The sequence below is a fragment of the Scyliorhinus torazame genome, chromosome 15 (genome assembly GCF_047496885.1).
Source record: "Scyliorhinus torazame isolate Kashiwa2021f chromosome 15, sScyTor2.1, whole genome shotgun sequence".
Classification (NCBI taxonomy): Eukaryota; Metazoa; Chordata; class Chondrichthyes; order Carcharhiniformes; family Scyliorhinidae; genus Scyliorhinus; species Scyliorhinus torazame.
Genome location: NC_092721.1, coordinates 89,239,463 through 89,260,505, shown reverse-complemented (window position 1 = coordinate 89,260,505; position 21,043 = coordinate 89,239,463). Strand labels below are relative to the sequence as shown.

The 21,043-nt window shown below is 50.6% G+C and overlaps 1 protein-coding gene across 2 annotated transcripts in view; it reads left to right on the top strand.

Annotated features, from left to right (window-relative positions):
- LOC140391674 (angiomotin-like protein 1) overlaps positions 1-21,043 on the top strand; it is a 244,233-nt gene that overhangs the window by 95,115 nt on the left and 128,075 nt on the right. For both annotated transcript variants that reach the window (XM_072476407.1, XM_072476408.1), the window contains 2 exons: positions 3,296-3,442; positions 5,953-6,877. In XM_072476407.1, the coding sequence (XP_072332508.1) occupies positions 3,296-3,442; positions 5,953-6,877 (1,072 nt within the window). The remainder of the gene's footprint in view (positions 1-3,295; positions 3,443-5,952; positions 6,878-21,043) is intronic.

Here is a 21,043-nt window from a genome sequence, read left to right as displayed (position 1 = left end):
TTCTGTCTGAGCTTTAACATTGTTAGTGAATGATCTACTTCTTTTAATTTGGATATTTTTTGCAAATATTACTGCTTCCCAGCAGCCAACTGTAAAACAATAGTATTGTGTTGTGATCTGATCTGGATATTCATACCTTTCCTGTGCTCTGACGTTTACATCTCCAATTTGCTTTTTGAAGGTGAACCAGGCAAACACTTGGTAAGACAAGACCAGATATAAGTCATGAAGCCATTTTATTTCACAACAAATAAACATACAGAGCAGCAGTTTGATTGGACTCGCTAGGTTTCTGACCCCTGTTGCAGTCGCGATGGGCTGAATGGCCTCCTGTGTTGGAACAATTCTGTGATTCTGCAATAATTTATTATAAGATGCATGCTGTATTTCCTCACGTCAGTCTGTCACTTTTCCAAATAGCTCCAAACTATCTCTCCATTCTTCTTTGGTGCTTAGTTAGTGTAGGTTTGTCTCTTAGATATTTTCATGTATGTCTCTACCTCTGTGATTTGTATCTCCATATTCACAACTAGGTGGTGGGCCTATTCCAGCAGCTCTTGCTGATTGCCTGACACTAGGAATTTCCTAACACAGCACCTTGGAATTTGTGGTTGCGGCAAGAATTTGCCCTCATTTGCCATGCAGGGATCCGGCAGCTTATTACAGTGTTCTTTACTGGGAATTCCCGGTGCGGAGCTAAAGTGTTGTAATCAGGCAGTCCAAGTCGCCAACCACTTTAAAGGATTTCCACAGCCACCCAATCAGGGAACAGAAAGCAGTCAACTAAAATACATTTAAAAAATGGTACATGGAAAATGTTTACATAGAGCAAATTAAAGATTGGGATGGACCAGGAATGGCAGGCCGCCCAATGTGTAATTAGAGCCACCGTACACAGGATCACTTTATCACCTCACCACACCCCGCTTCAGGATCACATTCCACTGTCTGCCCCGGTGATCCCTGCGTGTGTTCTGCCCATTCCATTTCACGGGCCCATATATCCTGTGGGGTGTGTGGGGGCGGGGCATGTTATGGAGATAGTGAGTGGTGACTGGTCACTCACTGAGTAAGCTGTCCTACAAGGCCCCCTCACACTTAATATTAATAATAATAATAATAATAATAACCTTTTATTGTCACAAGTATGAAGTTACTGTGAAAAGTCCCGAGTCTCCCCATTCCGGCGCCTGTTCGGGTAAGCTGGTACGGGATTTGAACCCGCGCTGCTGTCCTTGTTCTGCATCGCAATCCAGCTGTCCAGCCCAGTGAGCTAAACCAGCCTTTCTGGCCCCATTTCCTGCCACCTCTGAGGGTGACCCCTCAAGTTTCATGGTGGCCCTGCCCCATGCCATCCTCCAACATCCACACCCCCACCACCAACCTCTGGCATACCCTCTATACCCAGCTGAGCATATTAGAATCATGGAATTTACAGAGCAAAAGGAGGCCATTCAGCCCATCGAGTCTGCACCGGCCCTTGGAAAGAGCACCCTACCCAAGCCCACACCTTCACCCTATCCCTGTAACCCTTTTCAGACAGAGGATTGTGGCAAGTTGGAATGTTGGTAAAAAGGTGTTTAATCGTGACTACATACATCATTGTACCCTGAGCCCTACCTCTAACCCATGTGCTGCACCCGTGCCAACTTAACTGGTGTCTATCTTCTTATTTTACGTGACCTACAGCTCCTTCCAGGTGTGACCCAAAACAGCACATCAGACGTGGAGCCGGCCTGCTGTGTATTTCGCCCGCTGACCTGAGATGCCTTTGGCAGCAGGCCTGTGGAAGATCTGGACCTGGATGGGCCCAACTGGCTTTCGGGTGTCATAGGTGGCAAGGTGCCACCCTGTTCTGCCCGTTGCACATGAGATGCATCAGTGTCTGGGGAGAGGGATTCAGAAATGCTAAGGTGTTCCAGCACCTCCCCTGTGGGAGGCATCGCCATGGGCCCCTTCACTCTCTTGTGGTGCTTGATAGCCCCTGGGGTACTCCATGGGAGAGAGGTGAGGCCGGAGTGAGCTCTGGAGGCTCTACTGTCAACTGGCGTGCTATTCGTGGAAGCAAACCCTCATCTGAACCAGGGCTTCGGTGCCCTCAACCATGGAGCACTGAGACTGAATGGGCCATGTCTCAGTGCGTGAGACATGTCCCTCACTGTCTCAGTTATGTCCCTCTGGGACTGTGCCACGTCCCCGTGGGACTGGCCCAGGTGAGCCAGCGCCCGGCCAATGCTGTTGACACCCTCAGCCATGGCCCTTTTTGAATGGGCCAAGACCTGGAGGGCCACAGCGATACCCATGTGGGCCCAGTACATGTCTGCCTGTGACTGGGCCTTCACTGTTCTGAACCTCCGGCCATCGGCTGCACTGTGTGCCCAAACCTTGGACCTTTTGACCCATGGCTTTGACTTCTTGCCCACAGGCTTTCAGTGCGGATGCCACCCTGGTACCACGCATTGTCGGCACAATCTCCTGCATCTGAAGTAGGTTGGACTCCTTCAGCTGCATCTGCAGGCACTGGAAAACTGCTGACACCCTTCCTGTAAATCCTGGTTCTACGTCTGCAGCTCCACCAATGATGGGATCATATTTCCCAGAAGCGTGATACCTGTCTAGGCTACTGGTATCTCCTGGGGTCGGGCAGCCCTCTGACTGTCCATTTCCTTGGGTGTCCCTATCTCCACCTGATGTGCTACAACATGTATGACAGTCTACCTCCTACCATCTTCTTAGCCACAAGGAGTTTGTGGGGAATGGAGTGCTTATAAGCAGCTCCAGCTTGTCAAAGTCTCTAGCACCAATTCCGGTCCCAGCAAATCAGATGTTGGCAGGATGGGAATTGTTCTAGATTCACTTGAGCAGAGTGCTGACACATTAGCATGTCTTGAATTGCTCCACAAACCGCGCCCTCAATGGGAAGGTGAACTGCATGCTATTCCGTCCTGGCATCAACACTTAGGGCGGAATTTACCGATTGTCTATGCTGGCGGGATATTCCTGTCCCACCAACGATGCACGGGGTGACAACGAGGGGTGCAATCAATAGGAAATCAAATTGACAATGGTAAGACCAGAAAATCCCGCTGGCAGGCCGCCTCCTCTGCCAAAAAACACACAGCAGGTTGGTCGGTAAATCCCACCCTTTGTCTCCCAAATGGAGAATCCCGCCCGTGATGTCAGGTGTTTGATGGATGCATGTTAGATTTAAAGCTTTAAAAAAATATCTAACAGTAGCTCAGTAGATATGTAGACTAAAACTGTTACTTCATAACATTTTGTTTCTGATTTTCAGATTCCCAAGATGAATGTTACCCAGGTTTTCCATTCTGCCTATTAGAGCAAAGTGAATATCTATTTGAACAAGGATCATATGGAGAGCATGAATTATATCACAAGCATTTCCCATTAACTACAGACAAAATTGATGCAACTGAAGAAGGTACCATTATTTTTAACTTTTCACTGATAGTGAGTGTTATGGACAGGCAAGAGACTGGCAAACTGCACTTACTTGCTCTCCACAATTGTCCGTTAGCATAAGGTGTTTTGAATTATATTTAAAGAATGTTGTAGTGTATTTCCCAAACTCCCCATTTGTGAGATCCAATTTCCTAATAATGCACAGCAAACTTACATTATTAGTAACCCAGAGGTTAGTTTATTCCACATTAAAAACCTAGGGGAGGATTGTTCACAACTCCTTATTCCACTACACACATACACACACACACACACACACAGTAAAAGGGCGATAGAAAAAAGAGTTTTCAAGCTATGAAATGGATATCAGTTCACATATCTTTCAGAGTCCAAGGAGGAATTATTTCATATCGGAGTTCAAATTTAGCTGGCTGAAGATAGGACTTGTAGAGTTTGCTTTAACGTTGGTGCTGATACCGCAGATGAATTAGGTACACAGAGACTGGGTCAGGTCCGCAGGGGATGGACGGGAGCCTTCCAGTGAAGCAGGCTTTTGTTCTACCTAGAGTTCATGAGCGAAATTCTCCATCCCGCCCTGCCACGTTTCTGCCCCGACCCCCCAGCGGGATGCTCCGTTACACCGGCCGGACAATGGGGGTTCCCATTGTGGGGCAGTCCCACGCCGTCGGGAAACCCCCGGGTGCCAGCAAAACGGAGACTCCCGCCGGCGGAGAATGATGCCCCTGCTTCTTGTGAGAGTTCACTGGTTGGATGTTAAACAGCAGACAACATGTGAGACCAATGTTAAGATTGTCCAAAATGACCAGAGGCTTGGGTTGTGTGATATGTCTCATTAATAGTTGATTGCAGCCTAATAATTTGTTTCTGTGCTTCTGGTCAGAATTCCGTTGTTCCTCCTTAGGAGAGAGACCAGGCAGTTATTAGCATCTCTTTCAGTAGAATGAACTTTGATCTTTCTTATTTGTGATAGTTCTGGTTGGGGTTGATTACAATGAGGTGTGTGAGATTTTATTGGGTGAGCGAGGAATCCTCTTGTGTTGTAACTCCTGGTGGTAGCTGCTAGAACAAAGGGCAAATCCTGCTGTCGTGTGACTTGTAGCAGCCATTTTTGGTTCAGCAGAAAATCCATCAAAAAAAGTAGCAATAAGAAAGTTTTTCAATGCAGTGCTGGATTTCCTTTCATGTTGTTGGAACTCAACATACGAGTTAAACTTGAATTGTGTTCTGGTTGCTATCAGATGAGATCTGCAAGAAATGTTTCTATTCCTGAAAATGCAAAACAGAGTCCAAACTGAACCACTGCTAATCTAGAAGGGCTATGATTGTTTTTGTTTTACACTTCTGAGTTTATGCATGCAAAGTAATTGAATGGGCACATGTTTATCCTCATCTGAATGTACCCTTTTGTTTTTCATATTGAAGTATTTATTCAAGAACTCAGAAGGGCAGCACGGTAGCCTTGTGGATAGCACAATTGCTTCACAGCTCCAGGGTCCCAGGTTCAATTCCAGCTTGGGTCACTGTCTGTGCGGAGTCTGCACATCCTCCCCGTGGGTTTCCTCCGGGTGCTCCGGTTTCCTCCCACAGTCCAAAGATGTGCAGGTTAGGTGGATTGGCCATGATAAATTGCCCTTAGTGTCCAAAATTGCCCTTAGTGTTGGGTGGGGTTACTGGGTTATGGGGTTACTGGGTTATGGGGATAGGGTGGCGGTGTTGACCTTGGGTAGGGTGCTCTTTCTAAGAGCCGGTGCAGACTCGATGGGCCGAATGGCCTCCTTCTGCACTGTAAATTCTATGAAAGCCTATGAAAATGTCCTTGTGAACTGGAAGTAACTTTTTTCAGTGCTTTACAAAACATTAAATTCCAAAGAAAACAATACAGAACAGGTCTGCATTTGTTCTGGATACCTAAGGAAATTGCAATTTTATGGCGCCTTTCCTGAATGAAAGCAATTCACAGCCAATGAAGTACAATACTTTTGAAATGCAGATTACGTTGGTAACACAGGGAATTACAATGGCTGATGTGTGCACATCAAAGTTCCACAAACAGCAATGAGATCAATAACCAGTCTGTTTAGGTGATGTCAATTAAGAGAAAAATGGTGGGCAGGGCACTTCCACTTTTCACCTTCAAACAGTGGTGTGGGCAGACAACATCACTGACAATGTGGTGATGAGAGAGAGAGTTGCACTGCAGTATCAGCCTAGATTTTATGCTTGGGGCTCTGGAACCCATAATCATAGCAAGAGCGCTGCCACTAAGCCAAGGTTGATACTTTGCAACTTTTTGTTTTCTTTAGTGCTACATTTTAAATCAGCTGTAAGGTAAATTGTACATAAAATGTGAAAAAGATCTTGATGTTGTGTGCCTCTATATTTAGCTACTAAATAACATTTTTCCCAGGCATGTAGACATCTAAGTCAAATTTATGAGTTTTGCATTTAAATAAATGCTAATAATGAAGTTAAACAATACTTAATCTTAACAAATTTGTTGTTTCCTAGGTGAAGAGTTATTTTTCAACCATCCTCCTCAGAACCTCATTGGGAATCCGAAATTTGAAATGAGAGGTTCAGAGGAAGTAGCAACAGGAACAGTTTTGCAGCGCTTAATCCAGGAGCATTTAAGATATGGAAATCCAAATGAGAACATGAACTTGCTGGCAATACAGCAGCAAGCCACAGGGAGCACAGGACCAACCAACAGCACTGGGAGCACACACTCTTCCACAGAGAACCTCACGCAGGAAGATCCGCAAATGGTCCATCAGTCAGCACGCCAAGAACCTCAAGGGCAAGAGCATCAGGTGGACAACAGTGTGATGGAGAAGCAGGCACGCGTCACTCAAGCTCAGCAGAATATTGAAGAACTGCCGACGTATGAGGAAGCCAAAGCCCAGTCTCAGTTCTTCAGAGGGCAGCAACAAGCATCTGTTGGCCCTGCTTTCTATGTTGCAGGGGTCACTAATCAAAAAGCAAGAACGGAGGGGAGATCTACAGTTAACCGAGTAAGCTCTGGGCAGGTACACAAAGATGAGGCATTAAAAGAACTTAAACAAGGTCATGTCCGTTCGCTAAGTGAGCGTCTCATGCAGCTTTCTCTGGAAAGGAATGGGGTAAAGTCACATCCTCCTGCCTCAAACAACAATCTCCCTTCCCAACAAACCAACAAAGCCTTCAAGAATGGGGGACAACTATCTGCTCAAACCCCCACAAAGGGAGTGGACCCAAGAGGTCCTCCCCCAGAATACCCTTTTCAAACTAAACAAATGTTGCCAACACTTAATCAACTTCATGAGTTTGGGCATTTTTACAATGATTCACATTCAGCAAATCCTCAGGAATTTAAGCCATACCCTGGAACTCTGGCAATCAGACAAGAAGCAACAATCCTAAGGTATCAGTCGCCACCCGAATATGGGCCCAGCAGGTAAAAATACATTCCTTTTTTCAAACCAAAGTACTAATTAGAAGGAATTGATAAATAATAAATTAGATGTTTTGTACTGTGTATAAATGGTTGTACTCTGGAATTATTTTGCTGTGCTAGCACTGCGATAATGGAAATGCATGATCATGGATGTGTGAAATACTGATGCTGGCCTTGCCCACCAGGAGCACATTTCAGCACTGTGCTCCTTATGCATCTATTCAATTAAATTGCCAGCATGCATTTATAGACCTTACCCTTCTGCATTTGTGCTGAATCTGAAGAGAAACATTTCAAACCACGGGCAGATCCATTGATTCTGCATTCGTCTCTGATACTGTGCTTGAAAGTAGCATGGATCAAAGATAGCATTGCAACATTGGTGTGCCAATTCCTTTACTCACATTCCTTTCAAGCATGGTTCCCTACTGAAGTCACGTTTATTGAATTTACCCTTGTATAACATTAGAATGGCTACAGAACTGTCACTGGTGGTGATAATGTTGGAAACAATTTCAAGTGATAAGAATATCAAAGAAGAAGAACATTATTTTAAATGTGTTTTTTTTTCTCTCTAAATGCAACAGCAACAGATTTTGTGCACTAGCCAAAAGGAAATTATTGTGAATTGGTTTTAAGATCATTAATGTCTGATTTTTCAGTCATTGGCACTATTTAATTATTTAGTGCTCTGAATCATGTGACACTGAAATAGAATGTAAATCTTTCTAGTCGTTTATACTGTATGGAAGCAAAATAAGAAATTGTAGAATAAGAATTGGCTTGTCAGCTGACAAAACCCATTCTTTCACTTTGTCCAGTCTACTCACCACGCATGCCAACCCAGTCAACTTTTATCCATCCTCACATCTTTACCCTGGCTGGATAATATTGCTCTCTACCTTCTTATAGCAGAGAAATGCTCGTATCTCATGGGGAATCAATAACTTCAGATTACACCAATTGCTACAATTGCAGATCCCTTTCTCCCTTTCTCAGCCAGACACTTTTTTCTAATTGTTCAGTAAAGGAATTGTTAATTGTATTGGCCTCATCGCGAGCTTAGTTGAGGCAAGTTAATTCTGTGCCCACAGATAGCCTGCTTGTATCTACATAATTTCTGATGCTCAGCATAATTTAACCACAACATAACTGTGGCCAGAGCCCTGGAATGCCCATTGCTGCAGTGGCATCACCACAAAAGGCATGTCTGCTCAAATAATAACGTATGGAGATTAGAGGACAAAACTCAATCCAAACGAAGTAGTACCAGCAAACTATATGAATCTAGTCACTGCAGTGAGTGCTTTGAAAAGAGTCACGGTAAAAACAGCATAGGATGCATGTCAGTTCATAAAGATAGAACTAAGATCTGTAATATTTTTTATTTATTATTGTGATACCAGTGAACATGAGCTCTCACTGTTTGAAAGACAAATCCCTAATTTAAGCACTAAATGTGTTATTTTTGCTGTCAAATGCTTTGGAATATTTTGTGACTGTGTCTAGAATGACAATAGCCAGTCAGAACACCTCCTGATGCTGGGATTGATGTGTTACAAGTTCTGTTTTCAAATGGCATATTGCCATGATTTTCTAGTCTGGACATTCTAAACACTGTCCTGAAGAAATGGAAAATGTTCTGTTCTCAAGACGTCATTCCTCGGCATGATTTGTACAAACATGCACTAGTTCTCTGGCAAATTCCTTTCTGTGTTCCTGATAGCTCACCCCCTTCCTGATAACTCACCCCCTCAATAGGCAAATAAAAATTCTTGCCCTGAATTAAATTAATTTTTATTTTTTAAAACAGTCTCCCATAAGGAGAACAGTTTAATTATAGGGTAACCATGTCATCAACGGAAAGGAAGAAAGATGTATACTGAATAAGAAGTAAGGAGAAAAAGATAAATTAATCTTTAAATAAAACAATTTTTAGCTTCAAGAAACAACTTGTGAAATTACTTGTAAAACAAACTAACGAGAAACTTCAAAGAACCCAAAAGCAATGTTATGACTAGGTGAGAAGGGGGGAATTGGCTCCCCTCTATTCAGCCTCTTTGGTTGAACACAACAAAGGTTTAAGGTTATATTTCATGGGAATATACTTTTCCAAATATGTTTAGCTATTTACCCAGTGAACAATAAAGAACCAATCAAAGAAGGTTTTTTTGAGTTAATGAAAGAGCAAATTTATTAGGCATTAAATCCAAAGAAAAACAATAGAACACAACATCAAACGTTCAGCCTCGTGCAGTCATGAGAACATACAAACTAGGGGCAGGAGTAGGCCATCTGGCCCGTCGAGCCTGCTCCGCCATTCAATACGATCTTTTTGTAGACTCAGTTCCACTTACCACCCGCTCACCACAACCCTTGAATACTTTACTGTTCAAAAACGTATTTATCTTTGCCGTAAAAACATTCCACGACGTAGCCTCAACAGCGTCACTGGGCAGGGAATTTCATAGATTCACAACCCTTTGGATGAAGAAGTTCCTCCTCAACTCTGAGCTAAATCTGCTACTCATTTTGAGGCTATGTCCCCTAGTTCTAGTTTCACCCCCCAGTGGAAACGACCTCCCTGTTTCTATCTTATCTATTCCCTTAATAATTTTGTATGTTCCTATAAAAAAAAATTAATTCTTCGAAATTCCAATGAGTATAGTCCCAGTCTACCCAGTCTCTCCTCATAAGCCAATCCTCTCAACTCCGGAATCAATCTAGTGAATCTCCTCTGCACCCCCACCAGTGCCAGTATATCCTTCCTCAAGTAAGGAGACCAAAACTGTACACAGTACTCCAGTTGTGGCCTCACCAGCACCCTATACCCTATACAGCTGCAACATAACCTCCCTGCTTATAAACTCCATCCCTCAGCAATGAAGGACAACATTTCATTTGCTTCTCCATTACCTGCTGCACCTACAAACCAACATTTTGCGATTTATGCACAAGGATACCCAGGTCCCTCTGCACAGCAGCATGCAGCAATCTTTCCAATTTAAATAATAGTCCATTTTGCTGTTGTTCCTACCAAAATGGATGACCTCACATTTACCAACATTGTACTCCATCTGCCAGACCCTTATCCACTCAATATTTATATCCCTCTGCAGACTTTCAGTGTCCTCTGCACACTTTGACACATTACACTTGGTCCCCAACTCCAAATCATCTATGTAAATTGTAAACAATTGCTGTCCCAGCCCCAACACTGATCACTGAGGCATACCACTAGCCAGAAAAACACCCATTTATCCCCACTCTCTGCTTTCTGTTAGTTAACCTATCCACTATCCTTGCAAATACATTACCCGTAACACCGTGCACCTTTATGCAGCAGCCATTTGTGTGGCACCTTGTCGAATGCCTTCTGAATATACAAATTTTATATATTTGTAGAAACCTTTGCTATCTGTTTCTATATTCTGAGTTAGTTTACTCTCATAATCTATTTTATTTTTATTTTTAGCTTTTTTCAATTTGATACTGTTCTTTATTTCCTTAGATATCCATGGCTGATTATCCTTTATCCTACAGTCCTTCCTTTTCACTGGTATATACCTATTCCCCAATGTCCACCGTGTTCATAATGTCATCAAAGAATTCCAGTAATTAGTTAAACATGATCTGCCTTTCATGCGGCGTCTGACCAATGGGACAATTTCTATCCAGATGTCTCACTATTTCTTACTTGTTGATAGATTCAATCATTTTTCCCACTACAGAAATTAACCTAACCGGCCTATACTTACCCGCTTTTTGTCAATCTCTTTTTTTCTCATGTTTTCTAATCTGCCGAACCATCCCAGAGTCCAGCGAATTTTGGTAAGTTACCACAATAGCATTTGTTATTTCCTCTGCCATCTCTTTTATTACCCTGGGATGCATTCTATCAGGGCCAGACTTATCTACCTTTAGCCCCATTAGCTTGCCCAACACTACCTCCATAGTGATAATGATCAATTCTAGGTCCTCATTTGCCATAGCCTACTTGGCATCAATTATTGGCATGTTATTTGTATCTTCCACTGTGAAGACTGACACAAAATGCCTGTTCAATGCCTCGGACATTTCCACATTTCCCATTAGCAAATCGCCCTTCTCGTCCTCTAAAGGACCAATGTTTACATTAGCCACTCTTTTTCATTTTATATATTTGTAGAAACCTTTGCTATCTGTTTCTATATTCTGAGTTAGTTTAGTCTCATAATCTATTTTATTTTTATTTTTAGCTTTTTTCAATTTGATACTGTTCTTTATTTCCTGAGATATCCATGGCTGATTATCCTTTATCCTACAGTCCTTCCTTTTCACTGGTATATACTTTTTCTGAGCACTATGAAAAATCACTTTGAAAGTCCTCCACTGTTCCTCAATTGTCCCACCATATAGTCTTTGCTCCCAGTCTACCGTTGCCAATTCCTCCCTCATCCCATTGTAGTCTCCTTTGTTTAAGCAGAAGGCACTGGTATTGGATTTACCTTCTCACCCTCCATCTGTATTTTCAATTCAACCATACTGTGATCGCTTCTTCCGAGAGGATCCCTAACTAGGAGATCATTAATTATTCCTGTCTTATTACACAGGGCCAGATTTAGGATAACTTGCTCCCTCTTAGGTTTCATTACATACAGTTCGAAGGAACTATTGCAGATGCATCCTATGAACTCCTGCTCAAGGCTGCCTTGAACAACCTAGTTTGACTCATTGACAAATGGATTAAAATTCCCCATAATTGCCGTGCCATTTTTACATGTATCAGTTATTTTTTTGTTTATTTTTTTGGTTGCCTATAGACTACACCTATCAGTGACGTTTTCTCCTTGCTATTTCTAATTTCTACCCAAGTGGATTCAATCTTTTTCTCCATTGAACCTATATCATCTCTCACTACTGTCCTGATGTCATCCTTAAATATCAGAGCTTCACCACCTCCCTTACCTTCCTGTCTGTCCTTCCGAATAGCCTGATAATCCTGGATATTTAACTTCCAGTTGTGACCATCCTGCAACCATGGGCGGGATTCTCCACTCCCACGGCGAAGTGGCCGCGCCGTCGAGGTTCTCGACGGCGCGGAACGGCCCCGATCCCGACCCATTCAGGCCCTGACAATGGGCCAGTATCGGGGCCGCGTCATCTACACGCGCCAGGCCTTGTCGCCCGCGTAAAAGCGGCGCCGCATAGATGACGCGGCCGGCGCCGCATAACGGATGTCATCCGCGCATGCGCGGTTGCCGTCCTCTCTAAGTCCGCCCCGCAAGAAGATGGGGAACGGATCTTGCGGGGCCGCGGAAGGAAGGAGGTCCTCCTTCAGAGAGGACGGCCCGAAAATCGGTGGGCACCGATCGTGGGCCACCCCATATTCCAGGTGATGCCCGGTGCAGGATCCCCCTCGCTCCCCCACAGGCCGCCCCCCAGTGTTCACACACCGCCCACGACTGCAGCGACCAGGGGCGTCATTCTCCGACCCCCCGCCGGGTCGGAGAATGGCCGTTGGCCGCCGTGAATCCCGCCCCCGCCGAAGTCTCCGAAGGGAGAAAAGTCGGCGGGGCGTTAATGGCGCCGCTGCCGCGGAGAATGTCACGGGTCTGCGCAAGGCAGCCGATTTTCGGCCTGCCGATATTCTCCCTTCCGGATGGGCCGAAGTCCCGTCGACGTGATGACCGTTCACGTCGACGTGAATCAAACCTCCTTTTCATCGGCGTGACCCGGTGCTCCAGGCTCACGCCGACCAGCGAGGAGGTGAGTGACGGCCTGGGGGGTTGGCTCTGGGCAGGAAATGGCGTGGCCGCAGACTGATTGCCTGAGGAGAGGTGTGTCTCGGCTTGTGTGTGTGTGCGGCGGGGGGGGGGGGGTGGTTAGAGTAGGCTGGGCTCCGGGGGAGTGCCGGGAGGGGGTCCGTGCCGGGGTGGAGGTTGGGGGTTGTGGAGGGGGTCCGTGCCGGGGTGGAGGTTGGGGGGGTGTCCGTGCCGGTGTGGAGGTTGGGGAGGGGGTCCGTGCCGGGGTGGAGGTTGGGGAGGGGGTCCGTGCCGGGGTGGAGGTTGGGTGTTGGGGAGGGGGTCCGTGCCGGGGTGGAGGTTGGGGGGGGGTCCGTGCTGGGGTGGAGGTTGGGGGGGTCCGTGCTGGGGTGGAGGTTGGGGGTTGTGGAGGGGGTCCGTGCCGGGGTGGAGGTTGGGGGGGGCGTCCGTGCTGGGGTGGAGGTTGGGGGTTGGGGAGGGGGTCCGTGCCGGGGTGGAGGTTGGGGGGGGGGGGTCCGTGCCGGGGTGGAGGTTGGGGAGGGGGTCCGTGTCGGGGTGGAGGTTGGGGGGGGGGTCCGTGCTGGGTGGAGGTTGGGGAGGGGGCCGTGCCGGGGTGGGTGATGGGAGGGCAAATGAGTTGGTCCACCTGGCCAGGTGCCAGCCTCCAACAGTTGGACCCATGCGGTCCATGCCACCTGGCTGGGGGGAGGAGGGGATATGGGCAATGATGACATGTCGTCGTTCCCCTCCCCCCCACCAGGCCGTCATGTTTTCAGACCATCCAGCGATGTTGGCCGCCGTGGTGGCAGCCGCTCATGTCTATGTTGCCCTGGATGAGGAGGAGGAGGAGGAGCGTGCCAGAGAGGCGGCGCAGGCTGCCGCAGCGGGGCAGGCGGCAGCCGCCCAGGCTGGAGGGACACCTGACCGACAGGACGAGGAGGGGGAGGAGGACGTCGCGGCCCCACGGCAACGGAGGCACCCGAGGGCGCCCCGTGTGTACCGGCCCCGGCAGTCATACCAGGACCTCACGGACCGGGAATGCAGGAGGAGACTCCGGATGAGCCGGGAAACCGTGGCACACATCTGCCACCTGCTGGCACACCTGTCACCGCGTGGCACTGGCGGGGGACACCCTCTCCCCGTGTCCGTCAAGGTTACGGTGGCCCTGAACTTTTATGCAACGGGGTCATTCCAGGCACCGAGTGGGGACCTGTCCGGCATATCGCAGACATCGGTGCATCCGGGCAGTGACAGATGCCCTTTATGCCATGGCGCACCGCTACATCCGCTTCCCCGTGGACCGGGCCAGCCAAGATGCCCGGGCCGTGGGCTTCTCTGCCATTGCCGGGTTCCCCATGGTCCAGGGCGCGATCGATGGGATGCACGTCGCCGTGCGGCCACCTGCAGATAACAGGGCCGTGTTCACTAATAGGAAGGGGACCTATTCGATGAACGTACAGGTGGTCTGCGACCACCGCATGATGATCCTGCACGTCTGCGCCCGTCACCCAGGCAGTGTACACGACTCATTCGTGTTGTCGCGGTCATCCATCCCCGGCATGTACGAGGGACGCCATCCCCGGCTGAGGGGCTGGTTGCTGGGCGACAGGGGCTACCCATTGCGATCGTGGCTGATGACGCCTATACGGAGGCCACGCAATGAGGCGGAGAACCGCTACAATGATGCCCATGTAGCGACAAGGGGAGTGATCGAAAGGTGCTTTGGCGTGCTGAAGATGCGTTTCAGGTGCCTGGACCTCTCTGGGGGCGCCCTCCAGTATCGGTCAGATAGGGTCGGCCGCATCATTGTGGTGTGCTGCGTCCTGCACAACATAGCCCAGCAGAGGGGCGATGTGCCGCAGGCAGAGGAGGGCGGAGTGGAGGAGCAGCAGGAAGAGGCCCAGTCCTCCCCAGATGAGGGGGATGGGGGCAATGGTCAGGGCAGACGGGGTAGACACAGACGGGTGGCTGTCCACCGTTACCGGCTGGCCCAGCGGGCACGGGACAGACTGATAGACGCCCGCTTCACTGACTAGATGGGCGTGGGAATCGGGTAGTATGGCCACAGACCGCACACCATGACAACAGCCGACCACCCACACCCCCCACCCATCCACCCACCCAGCACCCTCACCCCCCTCCCCAACCCCACACACCCCACCCGCATGCACACCACCCCCCCACCCCCAATTGCCGATCCACCGGCGGCACAACGGGCCGGGCTCACCCAGTTGCGGGTGGACGCGTGTCTATCGCAGGCCATGGAGAATGATGACAACCCGCCTCCGATGAGCTCCTGGCTCTACATCGTTGGACTATGTCTGACCCATGGCCACAGTACCACCATCCACCCGGACCATCCCTGCATGCGGCTGTGACACTGCAGCGCACGGTCCCGTCCTCTGCCCGGGGGATGTTGATGGCGGCCCAGGGGGAAGGGGGCAGACTCACCTGGGGCTGAGGTAAGACCACCCCTCAAACACACACTTGCGCTCAACGTACATGACACCCCCGCACACTTTGGACAGAGCACAAAGGCAGCTTCGGTAGGTGTAACATTGACTTTAATAACCAAAGGAGTTCATGCACGTGCCCTAGTGCCTAAAACTCATCTGTGCCCTGCACCCGTGCCAACTTACTCAGTGTCTAATTGTTTGGCCTTACGGGCCCTTTGACTACGTCTACGTGGTTCCCCAGACGGTACAGCAGAACTGGAGGTGGACTCCTGTGATTCCTGCCCTCTGACACTGGATCCCTTTGGCGGCCGTTTCCTGGGGCGTCCTGGCCTAGATGGGCCAGGCTGCGGCCCGGGCGACTGGGATGGCGAGCTGCCAGCCTGTCCTGCCTGTTGCCCACCCGATGCACCTGGGACGGAAGGGGGCGTGTCCGAGGTGTCGCGGTGTACCGGGACCTCCCCTACAGAGGGAGCCGGGACGGACCACACCACCTCCTCCTCCCTCGGGGTGCCCGATGGCCCCCAGGCCTCTACATGGGTGGGGGATGCGAACGGACTGGCCATCCGACGCGCCTCCGACATCTGGCGCTGCCAGTCCTGGAGGCCCGTGCTGGTATCGACAGGGGTCTGCAGGTTTGCAGCCATGGAGCCCAGGGGGTTGTCGAACCCTGTCTGCGACAGTGCGACGCCAGCTCGCACATGGCCACTGGCGCCGATGCCCTCAGCGATGGCCTGCTGAGACTGGGCCATGGCCTGCTGAGACTGGGCCATGGCCTGCAGAGACTGGGCCATGGCCTGCAGAGACTGGGCTATGGCCTGCTGAGACTGGGCCATGGCCTGCTGAGACTGGGCCATGGCCTGCTGAGACTGGGCTATGGCGTTGAGCGCCTCTGCCATCTGGCGCTGGCACTGGCTCATGGCCTCCTGTGAGAGGGCAGCCATTTCCTGGGCCACAGACGCCGCCTGCACGGAAGGCCCCAGGCCTCGCAAACCGTTCCCCATGTCTGACACCGTCGCACCCATTGCCTCCACCGCGGACGCCACCCGTGTGGTGTCAGCCTGGGTGGCACGCATGACCGGGACCACTCCCAGCTCCTGGACGCGGGTGGACTCCTCCACCTGCGACCGCAGCCGCCGCAAGCCACCCGTCACCCTATTCGCTCGTCTCCGTGTCGGTGGTTGCATCGGATCTATGTGTGGGTGTCGTAACTGCAGGAACCCAGGATCCATCTGGGCGGCAGATGTTTGCTTGGCCTGGGCTGCCCTCCGACCGCCCGGTCCCTCTGCTGCTCCTACCTCCACCTGCTGTACCGGGACGGCTGTGTTGTGCGCACCAGTGAGTGTACCAGACGCCTCATCACTAAAGTGCCCAACCGTGGTGAGTGTTTCTGCGATGGTGGAGGGTGTTGGTGACAGCAGTGGCGTTGTGTCGTGCTCTTCGTCCCACTCTGAGTCCATGGCACTTTGGGGTGGGGGTTCGTCTCCACCCATCCACTCTGAGTCACTGTCCGGTATTTCGTCTTCCCGGGTAGTGCTGTCCCGGGTAGTGCTGTCCCGGGTAGTGCTGTCCCGGGTAGGGGTGTCCCGGGTAGTGGTGTCCTGGGTAGTGGTGTCCTGGCTCGGATGTGACGGGGGCCTGTGGCTGCCCCCCTCATCGCTGGGTGGTCGCTCCCGCACGTGACGGGGGTGTCGTCTCCCTGTTGCTCCAGGTCTCTCCGTCTCCCGTGGTGTGCGAGAGGCATCCTGCGGGCGTCGCATGCTGGAGGGTCCGGGTCTCTCCGTCTCCCGTGGTGTGCGAGAGGCATCCTGCGGGCGTCGCATGCTGGAGGGTCCGGGTCTCTCCGTCTCCCGTGGTCTCCGAGGGGCATCCTGCGGGCGTCGCATGCTGGAGGGTCCGGGTCTCTCCGTCTCCCGTGGTCTCCGAGGGGCATCCTGCGGGCGGTCTGCATCTGCGGGGATGGGTGCCTGGACGGGGGGATATGTGGGAGGGGGGATATGGGGGAGGGGGGATATGGGGAATATGGGGGAGGGGGGATATGGGGGATATGGGAGAGGGGGGATATGGGGGAGGGGGGATATGGGGGATATGGGGGAGGGGGGATATGGGGGAGGGGGGATATGGGGGAGGGGGGATATGGGGAATATGGGGGAGGGGGATATGGGGGAGGGGGGGATATGGGGGAGGGGGGATATGGGGGAGGGGGGATATGGGGGAGGGGGGAATATGGGGGATATGGGGGGATATGGGGGAGGGGGGGAATATGGGGGATATGGGGGAGGGGGGAATATGGGGGATATGGGGGAGGGGGGAATATGGGGGATATGGGGGAGGGGGGAATATGGGGGAGGGGGGAGTATGGGGGAGGGGGGAGTATGGGGGAGGGGGGAGTATGGGGGAGGGGGGGAGTATGGGGGAGGGGGGATATGGGGGGATATGGGGGAGGGGGGATATGGGGGAGGGGGGATATGGGGGAGGGGGGAATATGGGGGATATGGGGGAATATGGGGGATATGGGGGAGGGGGGGAATATGGGGGATATGGGGGAGGGGGGAATATGGGGGATATGGGGGAGGGGGGAATATGGGGGATATGGGGGAGTATGGGGGAGGGGGGAGTATGGGGGAGGGGGGAGTATGGGGGAGGGGGGAGTATGGGGGAGGGGGGAGTATGGGGGAGGGGGGAGTATGGGGGAGGGGGGAGTATGGGGGAGGGGGGATATGGGGGAATATGGGGGAGGGGGAGTATGGGGGAGGGGGGAGTATGGGGGAGGGGGGAGTATGGGGGAGGGGGGAGTATGGGGGAGGGGGGAGTATGGGGGAGGGGGGAGTATGGGGGAGGGGGGAGTATGGGGGAGGGGGGAGTATGGGGGAATATGGGGGAGGGGGAATATGGGGGAGGGGGGATATGGGGGAGGGGGGAGTATGGGGGAGGGGGGATATGGGGAGGGGGGATATGGGGGAATATGGGGGAGGGGGAATATGGGGGAGGGGGGATATGGGGGAGGGGGGATATGGGGGAGGGGGGATATGGGGGAGGGGGGATATGGGGGAGGGGGGATATGGGGGATATGGGGGAGGGGGGATATGGGGGAGGGGGGATTTGGGGGAGGGGGGATTTGGGGAGGGGGGAATATGGGGGAGGGGGGAATATGGGGGAGGGGGGAATATGGGGGAGGGGGGAATATGGGGGATATGGGGGAGGGGGGATATGGGGGATATGGGGGTGGGGGGATATGGGGGAGGGGGGAGTATGGGGGATATGGGGGAGGGCGGGATATGGGGGAGGGGGGGATTTGGGGGAGAGGGGATATGGGGGATATGGGGGAGGCTCACCCTGCCTGCTCTGACGAGGTCGTTCACCTTCTTGTGGCACTGGGTGCCTGTCCGTGGTGTTAGGGCCACAGCGGTGACGGCCTCTGCCACCTCCCTCCACAGACGCCGGCTGTGGCGTGGGGCAACTCTGCGGCCGTGCCCGGGATACAGGGCGTCCCTCCTCTGCTCCACCGCATCCAGGAGCGCCTCCACATCGCGTGACTCGAACCTCGGGGCTGAGCGACGGCCAGCCATCAAGTCGGGTGTTGCGGTCGGCTGTTCCGGTCGGGTGGGGGGGAGCTGCGCGGCCTTATGAGCCGTCACGCCGTGCAGCGCGTATGACGCTGCACGGCGTGAACCACTGCGCAAGCGCGGATCCCGTTACGTCGCTGCTAGCCCATTTCGGGCCGCAGACTATCGGCCCATTTTTATGACGTGACGCAAGTGGGATTTGCGCCGTTTTTTGCGCCGATCGGCGGAGTTTCCGCCGATAACGGAGAACTTCGCCCCAGGTGTGGATGGCGCCGGGGGGAACCTGCTGTTTTGGCCTGGCCGCTGGGCCCATCCGGGCCTCAGAATAGCGGGGGTGCCGGAGAATCGTCATTTTCGGTGTCTCCGGCGATTCTGCGGCCCGCGAAACTCGACCGGGCCGTTCCCGCCGCTTGGGAGAATCACGGGAGGGCGTCGGACCGGCATCCCCGGAAATTTTGGTGGCCCAGGTGATTCTCCCCACCGGCGTGGGAGTGGAGAATCACGCCCCATGTCTCTAATGGCCACTAAATCGTACTCATTCACGATAATTTGTGCCATCAACTCGTTTACCTTGTTTCAAATGCTATGAGCATTCAGTTAAAGTGCTCTTATGCTAGTTTTTGTACCTTCTTTTTGAATTCTAATAACTCCATTAATAATATCCTGAATTCTTCTTTCCTTTTTTTAATAATTTTCCATGTAGTTGAACCCACCTCCCCACGTGCTAAACTGCTGCTTTGCTTCTCATTAACCATTATACTTCCAGTCATTCAGGCACTTACACACACACACACACACACACACACGAGAGAAGGGAAATTAGAGTCCACTAAATAATGCGAAAGGAATATACAGTTCTGTCCCATTTGTGTTAGCTGATTTTGTGGATGAGATCACATGTAGAAGATGTAATTATTACAAGATCTTGGTTTGTTGATAGATTTCTAGTACATTGGCTTCTGAACCAGCTACCTTAATTTAAGAAGAGGAGGAGGAGAGAGAGCTTTCAGTTGACTTTTCTGCTGAAGTCTTTTGAAAGTCTCTGCCATGGCTGCAGTCTGGCTGGTTCTACTTTGCCCATTGTGTATTTCCAGGGGGATTTGGGTGGGTCTGCCTGTGTCAGTCACTGTTTCAATATCCAGCAGGACAGTCATGAGTGTTGATGGATCTCCAAATTATAGGATATGTTCCTCTCTTCACACTGCCCTGAGAATGTCTTGTTTGCTTTTGCACCTTCACCTTGAAGGTGACCTTGCATTTTGAAGTAGTAAGTTATGTCTCAAATCAGATTGCAAAATTGTCAGTCCCATTTTCAAAAATTGTGTCTTCAAAAAGAAAGGGATATAACATTGTGACAGCAGATATTTATGCCTACAAATACTTCATTCTCTCTTTTGTATGACGTTGAGATAGAAATGGTAACACCACCTAAACTAGCAAAAAGTAAATTTAGGAAAAATGCCAAGGAAACCTCATGCAAACGATGATAAATACATGGAATCATTTGCCAGCAGAGATGCCAGATATGAGTGGTGTTTAACACGTGGTTAAATGCTCAGTTGAAAGTTCTACATTGTAGGGTTGACCTGGCCTTTTCTCAAGTTGCCTTTTCTTGTGTTTTAAGTGTACTTGAACAATATTTATAATACCAGGAGATTTCAAGAACTGCACTGGAACTTGCAGTGGATCTGTCAACACACTAGCTGCAAAATTGTTTTTACGTGCTCCAGTAATTGATCCCGCCTCCTCAGGAGAACTGAAAAAAGAAATGCAGATTTCTGAATATTCCAGGTTCTGTATTTTTGGGGGGTTTTCCATCACCCTTTGTGGTGATGGCAAGCCAGCAGACCTTTGAGTTGCATGCCATGAGCTATCCAGAGAAATTACAATTCGGTGCATGCGTGCTTGCATCTGTTAAATTTCACCATTAGGCAGCAACTGACTGCATTACACAATCTGTACTGTTATAACAGTGGGAATGCAGTGCATTGATGTGTGGACCAAGAGTTAGCCAAGAAACATGAAACAAAACAGCAAAGTATAAAGGCAGTTTGGGATGGGAATAGGGCCATAAAGGAGTGGGGAGAATAACATTACAGGCAGCAATAGTGAAATTGCAGAAATATTAAATAATGACTTTATTTCAGTATTTTCCAGGAAGGCAGATCAGATGAACATCAAGAGGAGAAATTGCCAATCAATATTCAATTTTTGTCTGTCCATCTGTTTGATTGGACAGTTTAAGGGGCACATCTGTTGATGGGTATATTTGGTGGCTGATGTCTGGTGCATGCAAAGGTATGTGGAGCACACCAAGGCTGGGTGAGCAGGGGGGTGGAGGAGAAGGTTGATTAAGCTTGGCAGGGGATAGAAGGTTGATGAAGGTTGGGAAGCGGTTGATGA